General features: G+C 40.0%; 1 protein-coding gene across 6 annotated transcripts in view; it reads right to left on the reverse strand.

The window, feature by feature from the left end:
• The window catches only part of trim33 (tripartite motif containing 33), a 127,197-nt gene that overhangs the window by 64,201 nt on the left and 40,496 nt on the right, over positions 1–22,500 (reverse strand). For 3 of the 6 annotated variants that reach the window (XM_061889619.1, XM_061889622.1, XM_061889623.1), the window contains exons 2-8: positions 20,492–20,610; positions 9,256–9,409; positions 9,038–9,170; positions 7,462–7,578; positions 7,236–7,350; positions 6,994–7,140; positions 2,988–3,105 (exon numbers count right to left, since the gene is read on the reverse strand). In XM_061889619.1, the coding sequence (XP_061745603.1) occupies positions 2,988–3,105; positions 6,994–7,140; positions 7,236–7,350; positions 7,462–7,578; positions 9,038–9,170; positions 9,256–9,409; positions 20,492–20,610 (903 nt within the window). Of the gene's footprint in view, positions 1–2,987; positions 3,106–6,993; positions 7,141–7,235; positions 7,351–7,461; positions 7,579–9,037; positions 9,174–9,255; positions 9,410–20,491; positions 20,611–22,500 lie in introns of all 6 variants that reach the window. The other 3 variants (XM_061889618.1, XM_061889621.1, XM_061889620.1) reach the window with 1 other exon arrangement.

Genomic DNA, 22,500 nt, shown 5'->3' on the forward strand with positions numbered 1-22,500 from the left:
TATATATATATATATATATACATATATATATATATATATATACATATATATATATATATATATACATATATATATATATATATATACATATATATATATATATACATATATATATATATATATATATATACATATATATATATATATATACATATATATATATATATATACATATATATATATATATATATATATATATATATATATATATATATATATATATATATATATATATATATATATATATATATATATATATAGTGGGCACTAGTATAGTACCACGATAATGATGAGTCATATTCGGTACTATACATACATCAGCAGCTAAATTGGGAGTCTTTGTTTGTTTACTAACTAATAAAAAACAAGTTGTCTAGTATGTTCACTATTTTATTTAAGTACAAAATTGCAATAATAAACATGTTTAAAGTACTGTAAGAACGTTTGTAAAAATAAACCCACTAATGCAATTTTGTGGTCCCCTTTAATTAGAAAAGCTATTGTGGTGGTTTTGCGTGATTGGGAATGTTGTCTGTCTATCTGTGTTGGCCCTGTGATGAGGTGGCGACTTGTCCAGGTGGTACCCCGCCTTCCGCCCGAATCTAGCTGAGATAGGTTCCAGCACCCTCCGCGACCCCCAAAGGGACAAGCGGTAGAAAATCGATGAATGGATGTAGGGCTGGGCAATATATCGATATAGTCGATATATCGCGGGTTTGACTCTGTGCGATATAGAACATGACTATATCGTGATATTCAAATGTACTTTTTTCACGCAGTTACTTTTAGCTGTGGGCATTACACTGCATGCGTTTCCCACTCTTTCTTGTCTCTTCTTCTCACAAGCTCACCTTCTTACACACGTCACATACAGTCACGTGTGGAACGTCACACGCTCAAGGGAGCAAAGAGGTAGCGACATGGTAACGTTAGCAGTAATGCTAACGGTGAGGTGCGAGTGGTAATACCAAAGAAAGAAGGTGCGAATATGGTAACAAATGGTGGAAAAATTAATAACCAAGAAAAACATCGTCTGGCGGTGATTTGGCTTCAAACGGGAATATGTTTAACATTTATGCGGCAAAAGTGCTGCTACAAAAAGTAGCAGCATTGCTATTGTAGCATCATTTGAAAAGTTACCCGCTAGAGAATAAGGAGTGTTTGAAACTCTGCATGTCAACATCTCCGTCCGGTGCCACACCAACAAAATGCCGAAGCAAGTATTTCCAGATCAACACCGTATGAAAAAAAAAGTAAACAACCGAAGGAGATAATGTCCACAGGAACCTATTGTGCAGCTCATTTTTATTTGACAGTTATTGAAATATCTTGTGTGAGATCATGCACAAAAGTGCACTTTATTAGTTTTTAACTATTGTAGAGGCGTTCTGTACAAAAAGTACACTTTAATTTATTGTTGTTTTGATATGCCATCTTTGTGACATCTTGCCCAAAATTGGACTCGGAGCTTGTTTTAAAATGTCTCTGACAATCTTGCACTTTCTGTTTTGGAAATGACATGAATGTTTGTGCCACTGCTTAATAACTGTTTAATAAAAACAGTTTTGCTAAATTGACCTAGTTGTGATTTCCCTCTCAGCATGAAAGTTGAAAATGAGCATATATTAATGCAGTATGAACAAGAATGTTATAGAATCATCATACTGCTGTAATTATATGCATCAAGTGTTCATTCAAGGCTAAGGCAAAATATCGAGATATATATATCGTGTATCGTGACATGGCCTAAAAATATTGAGATATTAATAAAAGGCCATACCGCCCAGCCCTAGATGGATGGCATTGTGGAAGAAAAAACCTCCATTACCACATGCAAGTGGTTGTTTTTTAGCTTCTATTTGTGCAGCTTCCATATTTCTTTTGATACATTTTACAAGAAATACCGTCGCTCGCTAGCTTGTGTAAGCTAGTTTTTGAGAGCCTTACTTTGTTAAAGCAGGTAGGCTGGAGCAGCAAGATACGAAGTGTCTTTATACTTTTGACGGAAAGTGTTTGGGGGGACAGAGTCGGAGTTGGAATAAAAAAGTGATTCTGGAGTTGCTGCCTGTCGTCCTTTTTGTCCTACTGACCTCAGAGCAGCCAGCAGTCATCTCACAAGACCCTCATGAAGCTTGTGACAGGTAATGTGATTTTTTTATGCCTGGTGATCGACTGGTAGCTCAAAATCGACGTAACGAGCACCCATACTCACAATAGACTTAAGTTAATACCACTGGAATCATTTTGATAGTTCTAAATTTATGGTAGTTTGAAAATAACATTGCAAACACTATTGCAGGCTACTGTTTGAAGTAAAAGTTTTAAAACGTTTGGCAGGTCAGATTTAAAAGCTTAGCGAGTATTAGTTTGCCTAAGTGTGCAATAGAGCAAGGGTTCTTAACCTTTTAGAACTCGGGGCCCAACTTTTCCACTCAAATATTAACACTGGATATTTGATAATTGTATCTAACAAACATCAAAGTTTCCAACCTTGTCAAATGATATAAAAAGCATCTGTTAATCACAGATATTATCAAGGCTTAGGTCAGGCTGATTACAAAAATAATTTTAAGAAAAAAATAATAATTTAAGAAACTCCTCTAAACTTCAACAAAATTAATTCACAAATACAATTAATTCTAATTAAGTAATTAAACTTTTGAATAAATAACAATAATTTACAAGTTTCATAAATAAGCTTAAGAGAAATTAAATAAAGCTTTAGCAACATACTTCTTTTGTTTGTTTGATATTGTCATTACTGCCACAAATGGTGGAAAAGTGTATTACAGCTGAGTACGCCGCGGCCCTCTAGAGGGCGCTCGCTGCCCAACAATGGACCCTATGGTTAAGAAACACTGCAGTAGAGGGTCTTAAGATGATGTAGGTACTTTGTGTTCTGTATACTGAAACATGTGCTCCTGAACAAATAAATGGAAACCTAAATTCCTGCAAACAAATCGACAAAACGTAGATAGTCTCCATACCTAGATTCACCACATTTTTGGCCCAAAAGGTGGGGTCGCAGAAAAATCGCACTTCCCCATTCGACAGAGGCGCTTGCTCTATTCTGGCCTTGAAGAGTTGGCGGATCTGGAACAGGATCTGAAAGCAGAGTACCAATATTCAATACTTTGTTGTTGACTGCTGAATCCCATTAAACTCTCTTGCTTGATCATTGCAACTTTAGAAGTTTAAGGCATGTGAGCACCCTTTGAGGAAAAAAAAAAAAAAAGACAACGAATGACGAAAAAAGGAGGCACATTTCTATCGGCACGCTAGCCCAAAAAGAATATGTGGAAAATCAAACATTTCTACACTACATTTATTCTCATCTTCCAACCACTTTTGGTTGACTTTTGACGCTGACATTTAATTCATATAGCACACCATTTTACCATGTACAGTCTTCACTATGTAAAGCACTTTGAGTCACTAGAGAAAAAGCACTATGTAAATATAATTCACTTTACTACAGTCGCAATCAAAAGTTTACATACACTTGTAAAGAACAGAATGTCATGGCTGTCTTGAGTTTCCAATTATTTCTAAAACTCTTATTTTTTTTGTGATCGAGTGATTGGAGCACATACTTGTTTGTCACAAAAAACATTCATGAAGTTTGTTTCGTTTCTGAATTTATTACTGGTCTACTGAAAATGTGACCACATCTGCTGGGTCAAAAATAAACATACAGCAACATTAAAGGCCTACTGAAACCCACTACTACCGACCACGCAGTCTGATAGTTTATATATCAATGATGAAATATTAACATTGCAACACATGCCAATACAGCCTTTTTAGTTTACTAAATTGCAATTTTAAAATTCCCGCGAAGTGTCGTGTTGAAAACATCGCGGTATGATGACGCGTGCGTTTGACGTCTCGGGTTGTAGCGGACATTATTTTCCAGCCCGGTCAAAACTATAAGTAGTCTGCTTTAATCGCATAATTAAACAGTATTCTGGACATCTGTGTTGCTGAATCTTTTGCAATTTGTTCAATTAATAATGGAGAAGTCAAAGTAGAAAGATGGAGGTGGGAAGCTTTTAGCCTTTAGCCACACAAACACACGGCGTTTCCTTGTTTAAAATTCCCGGAGGTGAAACTTTACTATGGATCAAAACGGTCAAGCGAACATGGATCCCGACTACATGTCAACCGGCACTTTTCGGTGAGAAAATTGTGGTAATAAGTCGCCTCTTACCGGAAATCAGCGGAGCCAGCGTCCTCCTGCAGCTGCCTCAGAGAATCGGGTGTCAACACACCAGTGGCCACACCCTTCCGACTTTCAGGTACTATTTAACTCACTAAAACACTAGCAACACTATACATGGGTTTCCGATGACGTCACAGCCATCCATGAGGGCGGCATAGCTCGGTTGGTAGAGCGGCCGTGCCAGCAACTTGAGGGTTGCAGGTTCGATTCCCGCTTCCGCCATCCTAGTCACTGCCGTTGTGTCCTTGGGCAAGACACTATACCCACCTGCTCCCAGTGCCACCCACACTGGTTTAAATGTAACTTAGATATTGGGTTTCACTATGTAAAGCGCTTTGAGTCACTAGAGAAAAGCGCTATATAAATATGTTTCACTTCACTTTCACTTCACCATCTTGTGTGTCAAAACAAACACTCGTAACCAAGGATGCCTCCATTCTTTGCTTCTTGTTCTGTCACTGTTAAGGTTTCAAACACTTCATTACTCCTGGTCAGTACAGTTTCCTTGCCAGCAGTTGCATAGTTAGAATCATATAGTTCTGAAAATACTTTTGGGTACTTTTTATCAAGTGCTTCTGAACGATAGTCTTTAGCATATCCTGGAATCAGAGAAAGTAAGACAGGCTTAATTTTTCGTTTGGATTTTAATTCTCTGTAGAAGTCTGACAGTTCATCTTGTGTCCCCTTCTGTACCTCCGGTAGTTTCCTATGTTTTAATGGTGCTGGTGTATCTCCAGATACGATTGCCTTGTCTAGCTTTCTCTTCATTGTCTTGGCGGATGTGAAGTTAATGTCCTGTATGGTCTTGTACCCAACTTTCTTGACTGCAGATGGAAGTAGCCAGTAAGATTTTTCCTGTGTGACTGTCTTGTTGTCTCGCATCTTGACGCTCGCTTCAATGGCAAACAACAATGCAGAAATATGTGAACATATTTCGCCAATGCCTGCCATACACGTACAGTGTCCTGATAAAACACGACCCGTCTTCTTTGATATGACCCGTGGCACCAAACACGGATGAGTTGATCTCTGAGAGTGACGAACACGAGCAATTAACACACATTTTTCTTCCATTGTGGCCAGTTTAATTTCCTGTACCCATCCACACACAAAGTAATTGTACGCTTCGAGCGACTTGTAGCCCTTGAGCTCATCCAGAGTGTAGGCACTAACATTGTTCACCAAATAATTGACGATGTCGGGGTAAGTTATATCAGGATAACATTTCTAGTCCGTAGTCCATTCGTGCTTTCCCATCTCATACAGATCTTTATCGCCAATATCCTTCAATTTCTGTAAATACCTGGCTTTGCAAACCCCCTCTAGCGTCTGTCTGTAGGGAACTTTTACGACTTCTTTCAAATTTCCCGAAGTGGACGTCATTTTGTTGCTGCAAAAGTGTGGAAAAATATTTAGAAAACTGCCGCAGACAAGTAAACAAAGTTTTGACACACAGGGTGGCGGCTGCCACGAAGGATTATGGGTAATCGCCGCTAGCGGAAACCTATGTATAGGCAGATAAGGGATTTCCCAGAATTAACTTGTAAATGTGTCTACAAACATCTGAAACATCCCACTGCAATCGCTTTTTTTTCTTTTCTAGTCCTTCACTCTAAATTTCCTCATCCACAAATCTTTCATCCTCGCTCAAATTAATAGGGAAATTGTCGCTTTCTTGGTCCAAATAGCTGTGGGTGCTTCTGGCAATGATTGTAAATAATGTGAGGATGTGAGGAGCCCTACAACCAGTGACGTCACACGCACATCGTCTGCTACTTCCGGTAAAGGCAAGGCTTTTTTATTTGCGACCAAAAGTTACGAACTTTATTGTCGATGTTCTCTACTAAATCCTTTCACCAAAAATATGGCAATATCGCGAAATGATCAAGTATGACACATAGAAAGAACCTGCTATCCCCGTTTGAATAAGAAAATCTCATTTCAGTAGGCCTTTAATATTTGCTTACATGTCCTTTGGCAAATTTCACTGCAATAAGCTTCTGCTTGAATTTTTGACCACTACTCTTGACAAAATTGGTGCCGTTCAGCTAAATTTGTTGGTTTTCTGACATCGACTTGTTTCTTCAGCTTTGTCCATACGTTAAAGTCCGGACTTTGGGAAGGCCATTCTAAAGCCTTCATTCTAGCCTGATTTAGCCATTCCTTTACCCCTTTTGAGGTGTATTTGGGGTCATTGTCCTGTTGGAACACACAACAGTGCCCCAAGACCCAACCTCCGGGCTGATGATTTTAGGTTGTCCATAAGAATTGGGAGGTAATCCTCCTTTTTCATTGTCCCACCAGTTCCATTGGCAGCAAAACAGGCCTAGAGCATAATAATACTACCACCACCATGCTTGACAGTAGGTGAGGTGTTCCAGGAATTAAAGGGCTCACTTTTTCTCCTCCAAACATATTGCTGAGTATTGTGGCCAAACAGCTAAAACATTTTTTCATCTGACTTCAAAGACCTTCTGGAGGAAAGTTCTGTGGTTAAGGTTCATAAAAGAACCAAAGTTCATGAATGTTTTTTGTGACCAACAAGTATGTGCTCCAATCACTCCATCTTAAAAAAATAAGAGTTGCAGAAAGTATTGGAAACTCAAAGACAGCCATGACATCATGTTCTTTACAAGTGTATGTAAACTTTTGATCGCGACTGTATTTACAAACATTATTATCATTGAAAATGTAAAATTCTATAGCATACATGCAAAAAAGTAAAAAAAGGGTTCCCATTCCCAAAGCCGAGGCGCGAACAAACAACATACCGGCCGCTTGCTGTAGAGCAGCGCCGTGCTGCTGCCGGTGGAGATGGCCCAACGGCAGAAGTTGAGCACGTGGTGGATCTGCTGGGCCAGCTGGGCCGTATCCTTATGCTGGGCCATCAGCCTGGCACTGCGTTCCTTGGTCACAGTCTAAACACAAAGTCGCCATCATTCAGATATTAGCTAGAACTTTGACTTAAACACCGTTATTGCGTGAACTTTACAGCTCAAATAGTTTGTCTTACCTCCAGCTGCTGTAGCAAGGACTTGCCCTTCTTGTTGATCTCATTTATTAGTGTAAACACCGCGATCTTGATCTCGTGTTCCACCTTCTTATGGGTGTCGTTCAGCTCTTTCAACCTGGATTTAGAAAAAAAGGTCCAAATGATGGTGCTGGGAATAACTGTGGTAATTCTAAGCAGTGTGGTCAGGTGACCAGCGCTTGAGAGGCGCAATAAATAATTCACTCACCTGTTTTGTATCTGTAAGACCGAGTAGTGGACGTAGTTTTTCTTGTCCTGCAGTTTGCCCACAGAGGTCTCAATGATGTCTTTGTGGTTGAGAAAAGCCTCCTCCAGGAACTGGTACCTGATTTTACAGTTTAAAATAATGCATGTGGTCATCAAGAACTCTTGATGAATCAATGTGCTAACAAGACTAAGGGGTTCCACATTCAATACTGACGACATCACTGTGATATCATGCACGAGATGATACGTGTTTGCATCTAAAATATGTGATATCATGTGCGATTACAAGCAGACCTGCGGCGTTTTTATTTGTGCAAAGATGGACAGCCAGTTAAATAGGAACTGCCCCTTTCTGGAATTGTGCCTATCATTCAAAATCCCTATGTAAGACAAGAAGACATATATTTGTTTTATGCACTTTAACTTGAAAATAAACCATAGCAAAAGTCAGCTATCAATGGAATTAATGGCAGTTGCTACGGTCCTCTAAAAACCTAAATCATAGTTTTAAATACATGCTACCTACTGTACAATATCTGCTCTCACTAGAATAACGACTGATGGGATGTTTATATCTTCCCGTTTGTATGAAGAATTAATCATAATCCACCCGGAGGTAAAAAATATTTCTAAAAAGTTGAGTGCAAACAAGTGTATTTTTATGTCTCAGAGGCCAAGTTGACCAATTTTTCAGTTTATGGCTACAGCTTTCTACTTCCCATGTGAGAGACATGATTTAGAACTAGAATTAACTTTCACAAGCTCAGAGGCGATGCAGCAGCTCCCCGGCTCAATATGTCAATATAGCAGCAGCAGCTAGTTAGCGCCCAGTGATCAATGCGCCATCAAAAAAAGTTTGTGTGCGTTATTACAATATCGCTAACACTTAGTTAATATTCAGGCAAATAATGTAAATAGACTATTGTTAGCGGTTTGTAGATTTTTTTAGAGGGCGGAATAGTGTAATTTAATTAACTGAATTGTTAGCCACTTTGTACGTGCCATATTTTACGACTTAGAATGCATGAAAAAAAAAAGATATGTGTTATTGTTTTACATAAGGATTGTGAATGATAGGCCACATTTAAAAAAAAAAAGCAGTTCCCCTGTAACATCTAAATGTCCTCCAATAAGCACACAATTTCTTCTATTTTACTAAAGTCATTTACAAAAGGTAAACATGCTAGGCTGTAGGCTGCTGGAAGCTAGCAGCTGCACAACAGCACAGAAGCTAGACATCAGTAATAAATATTGAAGAATATTGCAGTCTAAAACAGCACATGTGTCAATATAACCTACTAACTGATAACCTACTCAGTGGCCTAGTGGTTAGAGTGTCCGCCCTGAGATCAGTAGGTTGTGAGTTCAAACCCCGGCCGAGTCATACCAAAGAATAAAGTTTGAAGTATGAGCAATAATAATATGGGCTGCTTGCATTGCAAGCGCCCATTTACTGCTGCTTGCAGCATGCCCATAATGATGCAAAGTGAAAAAGTAAGCAAACATGTATAATTCTTGTCAGTGGAACAACAACAACAACAACAACAGACTACAGTCCAGGTCTCAAGACTATTTGCCTGTGCTCCTTGTGCTCCTGCAGCTGACAGTCCCGACAGGTCAGAGTGTCACAGGTCTCACAAAAGAGCTTCAGTGGTTCTTGCTTGTGGATGGGACAGAAAACGGGGCCGGGGCCAGGAGCGGCGACAGTCTCTGCTGGAAGACCGGAGGAGATGGTGAGGGACGTTTCACGTTTACCAAAATGTGCAAGTTCAATGTGGTTCCCGAGTCATCTTACCGGTGCCCGTGTTGGCGTCGTCCTTTGTGCGAATCTTGTGGTCTTTGGTTATCTTCACCCTCTGGTGGGCCTCCACGCAGGTCTGACACAGCCATTCTCCACACTCCACACAAAACCCAATGGTGCCAGCGTTGTCCTCGCAGCTTGTGCACACCTTCAAACGGGGACAAGTCGGTCAATTGAAAAGATTGTGAAGTCGATCAATTGGCCTTTCAATAGATAAGTAAGTGATAGATGATATAAAATGTCCTGCGTATTTTAATCAATGGTTTGAATTTATTTCCAACATGCAGACAGTTGCAACATGATACATCACAATTTCCAGTTTCTCTTTTCAACATGTTCAAAAAGGAGGAGGAAGCAGAGCTTATTTAATCCTACCCTTTTTCCATTACATAGCAGTTGCTAACACATCTGTTCACTTTCTGTTCTGAATTTATTGACTGTATACTCCATAAACAACATTAAAGGTAAATAAATAATTTGTTGTATTTCATATGGTGAGATGAATAAGATTATACATAAGTTAGGAATGTTTATCATGGTTCTTCTTTGTAAACACTTTGAGAGTTTCTTAAATTGGTGCATATTAGTGCACTGTTTGATTTCTTTACTTAATCCATTCCATAATTTAATTCCACATAAAAATATAATAAAGGTTATAAGCCTTGTGCATGCAAACAAATGTTTTAAAATACATGTTTCTTTAAGGTTATATCTCGGGCTGGGCGATATATCACGGGTCTATCTCTGTGCGATATAGAAAATTTCTTTATCGTGATATTCGAGTATACGTTCTCACGCAGTTGCTTTTAGCTGCGGGCATTACACTACAGGCTCTTCCTACTCCTTGTGTGTCCTTCTCACAGACAGTAAGCGCACCTTCTAACATACGTCACTTACTGTCACGTCATATGCCACATACAAACGCCCTTACGGAGCAAAGAGGTAGCAGACTGGGTAACGTTAGCTGTGATGTTAGCAAAGCCGTGCAAGTGGTAATACGAGAGAAAGAAGGTGCAAATCTGGTAACAAATGAAGGAAGAATTAATTACCAAGAAAAACAGCAGGGGATCCATTGTCTGGCGGTGGTTAGGCTTCAAGCGGGAATAGATAGATAGATAGATAGATAGATACATAGATAGATAGATAGATGGATAGATGGATAGATGGATAGATGGATAGATGGATAGATTAGATAGATTAGATAGTACTTTATTGATTTCTTCAGGAGAGTTCCTTTAGGAAAATTAAAATTCCAGCAGCAGTGTACAGAGTTGAGGTCAATTTAAAAAGTAAAAAGTAAATAATGGGGGTATAAATGGAAAAAAATAGAAAAATATTACAATAAGAATAAAAATAAAAAGCAACAATGGGAATACAAATATAACAGTAAAATAAGAATATAACAAGAGAAACTAGGCAGTAGTGACCATGTTATGAAAAAGTATTGCACTGTTATTGTTTTGCATCCCCTGTCATCCGAGTACCACCCGCCCCCCTCCCCAGAGAGGAGTTGTACAGTCTAATGGCGTGTGGGACAAAGGAGTTTTTGTGTCTATTAGTCCTGCACTTGAGATGAAGCAGTCTAGCACTGAACAGGCTCCTCTGGCTACTGATAACGCTATGCAGAGGGTGACTGGCACCATCCAGGATGCTCACTAGTTTGTCCACAGTCCTCTTCTCTGCCACCGTCACCAGTGAGTCCAGTTTTATTCCGATTGTAGAACCGGCCCGTCTGATCAGTTTCTCAAGTCTGGAGCTGTCCTTCATAGATGTGGCACCACACCTCAAAGTCCCTCACCAGGCTCCGAAGTCCCTCCTCTCTGCCGTCTCTGATGCACCCGACGATGGCTGTGTCATCCGCGTACTTCTGGATGTGACACAGCTTTGAGTTGTAGCAGAAGTCAGCGGTGTACAGGGTGAAGAGAAGAGGGGCCAGGACCATTCCCTGCGGTGCTCCAGTGCTGCTGATCACAGTGTCGGACATGATGTCCTTCAGTCTGACGTACTGTGGCCTGTCGGTGAGGTAGTTCTAAATCCGGGCATCCAGGCAGGGGTCCACTCGCATTCTTTCCAGCTTGTCCTAGAGGAGGTGGGGCTGGATTGTATTAAAAGCACTCGAGAAGTCCAGGAACAGGATCCTCACAGTGCCATTTCCCTTATCCAAGTGTGAGTGGGCTCGGTGAAGCAGGTAAAGGATAGCATCCTCCACACCAACGCCTGCCTGGTACGCAAACTGCAGACTGTCCTGGGGATGTTGCACCTGTGGTCTCTGGAGGCTGAGAAGAGCCGCTCCATTGTTTTGAGAGGTGAGGGCCACTGGTCTGTAGTCGTTCAGCTCACTGGGGCAGTTCTTTTTGGGAACTGGAACGATGCATGACGTCTTCCAGAGGGTGGGCACTCACCCCAGCTGCAGGCTGAGGTTGCAGATCCGCTGGAGTGGTTCACCCAGTTCTGCAGCACAAGTCTTCAGGAGTCGGGGGCACAGCTTGTCTAGGCCTGCTGCTTTCCTTGGCTGTAGCTTCCTCAGTTGACCTCTGACCTGGTCCCCAGAGATGACTAATGTCTGCGTAGAGGTGGTGGAGGGGGGTGCTGTGATTAGGAGTGGGGGGCGGGACATGGGCTGGTTGAACCGGTTGAAGAAGTTATTCATCTCATTGGCCCGCTCTATTTTCCCCACTAGAGCTCTGGTCTTTGTCTTGTGGCCTGTGATGGTTTTCACACCTTCCCAGACCTCCCTCATGTTGTTCTGCTCCTGCTTCTTCCTGTAGCTGTCCTTAACCTCCCTCACGCGTCTTTTCACCTCCCGCTGTGCTGCTCTCATTGCCTCCCTGTCTCCACTCCTGAAGGCAGCTTTCTTCTTGTTGAGGACAGCTTTAACCTCGTGTTACCCAGGGTTTGTTATTAAGATAGCACCGAACAGTCTTAGCAGGGCAGATCACATCCATGCAGAAGTTGAGGTAATCTCTGAGACAGTGAGTCAGCCCATCAATGTCCTCACCCTATGGAAGCAGCACATCCCAGTCTGTGGTGTTGTAGCAGTTCCTTAGGGCATCTTCCATTTCAGGGGACCACCTCCTCACAGAGCAAGTGTTGACAGGCTGTGTTTGGACCAGGGAGGTGTATTTTGGCTGGAAATGAACAAGATTGTGGTCAGACTTCCCTAATGGGGGCAAGGATGTGACCTTGTATGCAGCCCCGACATTAGCATACTGTAGGTCAATTGTCCTGTTGTTTCTTGTGGGACAATCCACAGCCTGGTAAAAAGCAGCTAACGTTGAGTCCAAAGTAGCATGATTGAAGTCCCCAGAAATGATGAAAATAGCCTCTGGATGTTTTGTCTCTAGCCTTGAGGTGATTGCATGGATCATATCACTTGCATTGGCAGCATCTGCTCTCGGGGGAATGTAAACACAGAGGGAGATCACGTGACTGAACTGCCTCGGCAGATAGTATGGCCGGAGGCTAACAGGTAGTAGCTCCAGGTCCGGGCAACACAAGACTTTCTTCACAGAGATATGTCCCGGGTTACACCAGCGGTTGTTAACGTATATGATGAATCCCCCACCTTTTCTTTTCCCACATGCTTTAGTGTCTCTGTCAGCTCTCACTGCGGTGAATCCCTGCAGTTCCACGTTAGCATCCGGTACCAGGTGGTTTAGCCACGTTTCCGTGAAGATAAACAGGCTGCTCTCTGGATACGCATGCTGTCTAAAATTTTTAGTCCATGAAGCTCGTCGATCTTGTTCGGCAGCGAGTTCACATTCCCTATGATGACGGAAGGAATGGATGGTTTAAAGCGCCGTCGATTTTGCTCTCGCTTAGCTTTTAGCTTAGCTCCCGCTTTGCAGCCCCGAGGATTCTTCCTCAGCTCTGCTGGAATGGAGTGTCGTACACCAGTACGCCCCATTGTTTTCAGACTGAGCAGCTCCTCTCTCAAATTAGAAAGAAAGCTGGCTCCTGGTCTTTTAAAACTGCCAAAAGTATCTATTGGATATGTAGAGGGATTAACTGTCTTACAGGGAAAACATAAAAAAGATAAAAGATAAAATATATGTTTATAAGATCTAATAAATAATAATAATGATTAACGATAAAAGATAAAGTTGAATACGTCAAAAAGACAACTTTAATTTGTCAAGTGTTGGGCACAAGCGTTGCTACCAAAAGTAGCATTAGTGCTAATATATAGCATCATTTTAAAAGTCACCTGCTAAAGAATGAAGAGTGCCTACTCCGCATTTCAACGTCTCCCTTCAGTGCCACACACCCACACCACCAAAATGCAGAGGCAAACATTTCCAGATCAAAACCGTATGAAAAAAACAGTCAACAACAAAAGGAGATAATGTCCGCAGTAAACTACCACATAGCGAAGAACATACACTATTTGATTTCTTATTATGCAGCTCATTTTTATTTGACACTTATCGAAATATCTTGTGTGACATCATGCACAAAAATGCACTTCATTTGTTCTAAACTATGTAGTGGTGTTCTGTACAAAAAAATGCATTTTAATTTAGTGTTGTTTTGATGTCATCGTAGTGACATCATGCACAAAAGTGCACTAATAGCTTGTTTTAAAATATCTCTGACAATCTTGCACTTTCAGTTTTGGAAAAGACAACAAGGTTTGTGCCACTGCTTAATAACCGTTTACTAAATACAGTTTTGGTCAATTGACTTAGTTGTGATTTCCTTCTCTGCATGAAAGTTTAAAATGAGTATATATTAATGCAGTATGAACAGTAATGTTTTAATATAGACACCTAGAATCATCATACAGCTGTGATTATATGTATCAAGTGTTAATTCAACGCTAAAGCAAAATATCGAGATATATATCATGTATCGCGATATGGCCAAAAAATATCGAGATATATATCTATATCTATATCTAGGGATATATATCTATATCTCTCCTCTTTTGTTGAGAAGAATTGTTGTGTATTCTTGTCTAGCAGATTATAGTTTGCTTTGTGCATAATTTTAGCTGTTCGCAAAATCACAATATCGTGTAGTTTCAGTATTTTCGATCAAATAAAGAGTTTTAGTGTTCCCTATATCCAACGATGTATTATTCTACAAACCCCGTTTCCATGAGTTAGGAAATTGTGTTAGATGTAAATACAAACGGAATACACTGATTTGCAAATCATTTTCAACCCATATTCAGTTGAATATGCTACAAAGACAACATATTTGATGTTCAAACTGATAAACTTTTTTTTTTGCAAATAATCATTACCTTTAGAATTTGATGCCAGCAACACGTGACAAAGAAGTTGGGAAAGGTGGCAATAAATACTGATAAAGTTGAAGAATGCTCATCAAATACTTATATGGAACATCCGACAGGTGTGCAGGCTAATTGGGAACAGTTGGGTGCCATGACTGGGTATAAAGCAACTTCCATGAAATGCTAAGTAATTCACAAACAAGGATGGGGCGAGGGTCACCACTTTGTAAGCAAATTGTCGAACAGTTTTAGAACAACATTTCTCAACGAGGACGTAAGCGATGATATTACGAACTTTTGATCCCTCGGGCGGTACTGCATCAAAATCCGACATCAGTGTGTAAAGGATATCACCACACGGGCTCAGGAACACTTCATAAAACCACTGTCAGTAACTACAGTTAGTCGCTACATCTGTAAGTGCAAGTTAAAACTCTACTATGCAAAGCCAAACCCATCTATCAACAATATCCTGAAACGCCGTCAGCTTGGCTGGGCCCAAGCTCACCTAAGATGGACTGATGCAAAGTGAAAAGGTGTTCTGTGGTCTGATGAGTCCAAATTTCAAATTATATTAGGAAACAGAGGACGTGGTGTCCTCCAGAACAAAGAGGAAAATAACCATCCAGATTGTTATAGGCGCAAAGTTCAAAAGCCAGCATCTATGATGGTATGGGGGTGTATTAGTGCCCAAGGCATGGGTAACTTACACATCTGTGAAGGCACCATTAATGCTGAAAGGTCCATACAGGTTTTGGAGCAACATATGTTGTCATCCAACATATGTTGTCTTAAGAAATACATTTTTAAGAGGTTTAAACCATTTATCATCACCAACAGGTTACTGCTACCTCAGTTCTTTGACGCTCACAGTATTTAGAGAAGAAAAGATTGTATCATGTCTTTACATCTGAGGGGTCCACAAATTAAACATTTATCAAAATCAGAAGTACTTTATCGGTGAAAGACAAAGTTGGACTTAGTGCATCGCTAAGTAACGTATTTGATTGCCATAACCAGTGCCGTGCTAATGAGAAAAAGGATACGTTTTTTGGTTTCCTGCAACAAATTATAGTCTCATCTACAATTCATGTCTGCAGTTGTTTTTATGATGTGAAGTTGATATTTTGTCTCATTTTGCTGTTGTTCAGCAATGTTTGCTAGTGTTATCGAAATTCAGTATATGCTGTTGAGATATGTGAGCCATTTCTGTTGTGAAAGTGGACAATAAAAATAGGGTGTACTGGAACAACAATCACCATATGTATTAGGAGGACTTAAGATGTCCATTCTATGTGTCATACTTGATCATTCCGCGATATTGCAATATTTTTGCTGAAGGGATATAGTAGAGAACATCGACAATAAAGTACTCAACTTTTGGTAGCTAACAGAAAAGCCCTGCCTTTATCGGAAGTCGCAGACGATGAAGTCACCCATTGATGGCTCCTCACATCCTCACATTGTTTTTGATGGGAGCCTCCAACAAAAAGAGCTTTTCGGAACCAAAAAAACGACAATTTCCCCATTAATTTGAGCGAGGATGAAAGATTTGTGTTTGAGGATTTTGATAAGAGACGGACAATAAAAAAAAATCAGGTTAAAAAAAAAACGCGATTGCATTGGGATGGATTCAGATGTTTTTAGACACATTTAGTAGGATAATTCTGGGAAATCCCTTATCTTTCTATTGTGTTGCTAGTGTTTTAATGAGTTTAATATTACCTGATAGTCGGAAGGGTGTAAGCACGGGTGTGTTGACGCCAGTGTCGGATGGAAGTTGACGGCAGCTGTACGAACGGCACAAGCTCAGCTGATCTCCGGTAAGTAGCGTCTTTTCACCACACTTTTCTCACCGAAAACTGCTGGTTGACAAGTGGTCGGGATCCATATTCACTTGACCGCTCTGATCCATAGTAAAGTTTCACCTCCGGGAATTTTAAACAAGGAATTACCGTGTGTTTGTGTGGCTAAAGGCTAAAGCTTCCCAACTCCATCTTTGTACTTTGACTCCTCCATTATTAATTGAACAAATTCCAAAGGATTCAGCAACACAAAGGTCCAAAATACTGTGTAATTATGCGATTAAAGCAGACGACTTTTAGCTCTGTGTGTGCGCAGCGCTCATATTTCCTAACAGTCCGTGACGTGACGCGTACACGTCAGCATTCTGCGCCGTTTTCAACAGGACACTTCGCGGGAAATTTAAAATTGCAATTTAGTAAACTAAAAAGGCCCTATTGGCATGTGTTGCAATGTTAATATTTCATCATTGATATATAAACTATCAGACTGCGTGGTCAGAATTAGTGGGTTTCAGTAGGGCTTTAATGAAACCATTTTAAACAACAATGACAAACACATTATGGGAGAATATTTGCACCGCAACACAAAATAAACACTACAGAACAAATTCCCAGAATTCACTGCAGCACCAACTCTTCCGGGACGCTATAATATAAACAAACGCCATTGGTGGATCTATACCTAACATCCACTATAATACCAATATATACCACTATAATGATACCAAATACCAATAGCGTATCTAGTCGATACTACTATGATTGCATTGATATTTTTAGCATCACAAAATCTTCTCAGATTCATTTATTTGTGGCGGTTGTAATTCTTTCGTGGCGGGCCGCGACAAATAAATAAAAAATAAAATAAAAATATATATATATAATAATAATAACTTTTTTATTCTATTTTTTGGCTTTTGACTCACTCGACCGCTCATAAAAGCAATTGGACTCCGTCTGTGAATGGAGCTTGTATTACATATTTTTATTTTTATTTTTATTTTTTTTATTTGTGGCGGCCCGTCACGAAAGAATTACGGCCGCCCCAAATATGTAAATATTATAAAAATATGTATATAAATATGTACATAAAGTGTTGTAATTATATTTCAACTCTGCGTTCTTCTTGGTCATCGCCGCCGCCGATACCACCCCCCCCCCCCCCACCCGACCACACCACCACTAATAGATGCCTGACCTGTGGGAAACACTGCTTCTTTTGTTTTTTGTTTTTATTTATATTATGTTTATAAACTCAGGAAAAAGGTTCCTGGACACCTGAGGACTTTGAATATGACCAATGTATGATCCTGTAACTCCTTGGTATCGGATTGATGCCCAAATTTGTGGTATCATTCAAAACTAATGTAAAGTATCAAACAACAGAAGAATAAGTGATTATTACATTTTAACAGAAATGTAGATAGAACATGTTAAAATAGAAAGTAAGCAGATATTAACAGTTAATGAACAAGTAGATTAATAATCAATTTTCCATCACTTGTCCTTAATAACGTTGACAAAATAATAGAATGATAAACGACACAATATGTTACTGAATATGTTAGCAGCTAAATTAGGAGTCTTTCTTTGCTTACTTAGGCTGGGTACCTTGAATGGCTGTCAATCAAAGATCCCCTATATGACAGGATGTGCTGCTTTTTTAGGAACCTGTTGTACAAACAGTCAAAGATAAAAAATGACACAAAGCAAGACGACTCTGTCCCCTCCAGTTATGCTTCTATAAATCGTGTCAGTTTTTTTTCTTTTTAAATTGAATTCTACCTGGTTGATCCTGCCAGTAGCATATGCTTGTCTCAAAGATTAAGCCATGCAAGTGCAAGCGCAAACGAATTTGGATGTGTTGCTGTTTTCAGCCACCTGCTGTACAGTCAAGATTCTCTATACGACAAGATTTGCCACTGTTTTTAGGATTCGGCTAGACAAACAGTCAAAGATCCCCTATATGACAGGGTGTGCGGCTATTTTGAGGAACCTGCTGTACAAACACCGGTCAAAGATCCTCCCTATGACAAGATGTGCTGCTGTTTTTAGGAACCTGTTGTACAAACAGTCAAAGATCCTCTACATGATAGGATGAGCTGCTGATTTTAAGAACTTGCTGTACAAACGGTCAGAGAGATCCTTTATATGACAAGATGTGCTGCTGTTTTTAGGAACCCGCTGTACAAACATTAGTCAAAGATCCTCTACATGACAAGATGCGATTGCTGATTTTAAGAACTTGCTGTACAAACAATCAGATATCCTTTAAATGACAAGATGTGCTGTTGTTTTTAGGAACCTGCTGTACAAACATTTGTGACAGATCCTCTACATGACAAGATGCGCTGCTGATTTTAAGAACTTGCTGTACAAACAATCAGAGATCCTTTATATAACAGGATGTGCTGCTTTTTTTAGTAACCTGCTGTACAAACATGAGTCAAATATCCTCTACATTACAAGATGTAATGCTGTTTTAGGAACCTGCTGTATGTGAACACCGGTCAAAGATCCTCTAAGACAGGATGTGCTGTTGTTTTTAGGAACCTGCTTTACGAACATTAGTCAAAGATCCTCTAAATGACTAGATGCGCTACTGATTTTAAGAACTTGCTGTACAAACAATCAGAGATCCTTTATAAAAATGGTAAATGGTTGTACTTGTACAGCGCTTTTCTACCCGTTTTTAAGGAGCCCAAAGCGCTTTGACAGTATTTCCACATTCACACACACACATTCACACACTGATGGCGGGAGCTGCAATGCAAGGCGCTAACCAGGACCCATCAGGAGCAAGGGGTGAAGTGACTTGCCCAAGGACACAACAAACGTGACTAAGATGGTAGAAGGTGGGGATTGAACCAGTTACCCTCAGATTGCTGGCACGGTCACTCTCCCAACTTTGCCATGCTGTCCCCAATATGACAAGATGTGCAGCCGTTTTTAGGAACTTGCTGTAAAACTAGGGGTGTAACGGTACACAAAAATTTCGGCTCGGTACGTACCTCGGTTTAGAGGTCACGGTTCGGTTCATTTTCGGTACAGTAAGAAAACAACAAAATATACATTTTTGGGTTATTTATTTACCAAATTTGCAAACAATGGCTTTATCCTTTTAACATTGGGAACATTATAATAATTCTACCCACGTTAATCCACATTAAACTGCCTCAAGTTGTTGCTTTGATTAAATAAAATGAAAACACCTTTCTTCTACATATAAAAAGTGCAACAAACAGTTTCAAGTCAACTCATCATGCTTAATTTATTACAGCATTTGGGAAGCCTGTAGTTGACTTTTATTATGCATCACTATTGCTCTTGTCTCAAAGTAGGTGTACTGTCACCACTTGCCACATCAAACCCTGACTTGATTGGACTTTTTTTTGCTGTTTTCCTGTGTGTAGTGTTTCTTCTTGTCTTGCGCTCCCATTTTTTGGGCATTTTCCTGTAGCTGTTTCATGTCTTCCTTTGAGCGATATTTCCCGCATCTACTTTGTTTTAGCAATCAAGAATATTTCAGTTGTTTTTACCCTGTGATGAGATGGCGACTTGTCCAGGGTGTACTCCGCCTTCCGCCCGATTGTAGCTGAGATAGGCTCCAGCGCCCCCCGTGATCCCAAAGGGAATGACCGGTAGAAAATGGATGGATTATCCTTCTTTGTGGGGACATTGTTGATTGTCATGTACGGATGTACTTTGTGGATGCCGTCTTTGCTCCACAGTAAGTCTTTGCTGTCGTCCAGCATTCTGGTTTTGTTTACTTTGTAGTTCAGTTTTAGTTTTGTTCCGCAAAGCCTTCTCTAAGCTTCAATGCCTTTTCTTAGGGCCACAGACCTTGTGTTTATTTTTTTGTTTAAGCATTAAATACCTTTTTTACCTTCACACTGACTCCTGCTGTTTTCAACATCAACAAAGCAATTAGCTACCGGCTGCCACCTACTGATATGGGAAAGTATTACACGGTTATTCTAGACAACACCGACACTCAACATTAACACATCATTTGCAGACTACAATTACTGGTTGGCAAAAAACATTTTTTACCCCAAATAGGTGAAATTAGATCATCTCCAACGGCACACCAGATCGCATCTGTAGTGTGCTGCGGCACAGTGGTTGAAAAAGACTGTTCTATACGACACACAACCCAAAGCCAAAGTTCCTGGTCCCGACTTACTTGTGCAGACTTTTCATTGGAGCTGCTTGTGGCCTCCGAGGTATCCTTCATGAAGTAGTTGTTGATGATGTCGTTCTGTTTGTAGTCCTGGAGACACACCGAGCATCGCATCACGTTCACTGAAGACACAAGACAGAAAACACATTAATCAAAGTCGTATCGACGAGATACTTGGTATCACTACAGTGAATGTCAGATGTAGATCCACCCATGGCGTTTGTTAAAATTTTCACGCTGGTGAGCTATTGTATCCTCTTTCGGTGTGTAGTGAAACAAGTGTAGATATTCCTCTTCCTGCAGTGATAATGGTACTCGTAATAAACGTACTTGATTTGTCGCGAGGATTAGTGATTTAGAAGTAGCTAAAACACTGATGACTGTGAATAGACATTAGCTGCTAGCTGGCCATGTCTTAAAGCACCTCTTCCTGTGTTATAACTTCACCTTCCAGGGTTTCCCGCACATTCATTTATTTGTGGCGGCCCGCCACAAAAGAATTACGGCCGTCACAAATAAAAAATAAAAAAAAGAGATTTTTTTTTTTTTTTTTTAAACAAACAATTTTTTATTTTTTTTTTCGGCTTTTGACTCGCTCGACCACTCATAAAAGCAATGGGACTCTGTGAACGGAGCTTGTAGTTACATATTATATAAATATGTAAATATTATATAAATATGTATATAAATTAGGGCTGGGCAACGATTAAACATTTTAATCGAAGTTAATCGCACTATTTCTCTGATTAATCGCGATTAACTGCAGTGCATACGCAAAGCCCAATAATGAATTCAAAAGTAGTGTGTAGTGCGCCTTTATTGGAATATTCCCCCACATGAACAAAATCGCCAAAACATTTGTTGTGCAAACACAATTTAAATCAGTCCTTGTTAAACAGTAGCAGTTAAATAACATATTTTATGAAAATCAACTCAAAAAAATGTAAATACAAACATTTAAGCTTATTACTACCACTGCCAGGGTATTTAAGTTATCCTGTTTGTTATGGAAAATAAATATAATCTACATACAAATCTCTGAGCCACAATCATAACATCTGAACAGGCAATTTCTGAGGTAACAGCAGAAACATTTTTTTTTTATCAGGGATCTTCTGTTTAAAAAACCTATATTATAGGTAGTGGGCTGTTTAAGGGAATTTTTGATCAAATTATCCGTAGTAGCAATATTAATAATGTTGTGTTTATTCTGCGTAGTGCACTTAAAATAATTATGACCATATCTAGGAATTGATATGATGGGAATTTTCCGATTGTTTTCTTGGTGCTTTGATAAACTGAACGCATCATATACATGGTACTATATTGTGACGTTATGAGCCAGGGAATAAAAGAACTACCCTACCCTACCCAGCATGCAACAGGAGTGATGAGCATGCGCGGTAGCCCGGTATAGGTTGTGTCGCCATGACGGCATCTTGTATGTTGTGATATGCACGCTCTGAAAGCAAACGTTAAGAACTCAGCCAATACGCCTCGTCTGCATTATTCATAAACAGACAGACAACACATATACTCCGCTGCTTCACAGGCCGCTGGATGTAGCCGGCAAAGTATTCCCATGCTAGCTAGCCGGTCTAACAAGCACGCGTCATTCAGTCCAAAACGGCCCGATCTATCCACATCCAGAATTGTCTGGCGGTCGAAAGTGATCCCGGAGTGACCACGCTGTAAGCCAGCCATGAAATTTGCAGAATTGTCGGGTATTTTTGCCAAATGTTCCATCTTTAACAAGAGCCCCTCCACGCCGGGCGACGCCATCTTGTTAGGAAAAGGCGTTAACAAAATAAAAGCATGTAAACAACATACGCAAATGTGCGATAAAATAATTGTCGGCGTTAATAGATTGATGAGTTAACTCATAATTAACGCACTAATTTGCCCACTCCTAATATAAATATGTATGTAAAGTGTTGTAATTATATTCCAACTCCACGTTCTTCTTGGTCATCGCCGCCGCTACCTCCTCCCCCCACCCCTCTGACCTGTGG

Source organism: Nerophis ophidion, linkage group LG27, assembly GCF_033978795.1.
Source record: "Nerophis ophidion isolate RoL-2023_Sa linkage group LG27, RoL_Noph_v1.0, whole genome shotgun sequence".
Lineage (NCBI taxonomy): Eukaryota > Metazoa > Chordata > Actinopteri > Syngnathiformes > Syngnathidae > Nerophis > Nerophis ophidion.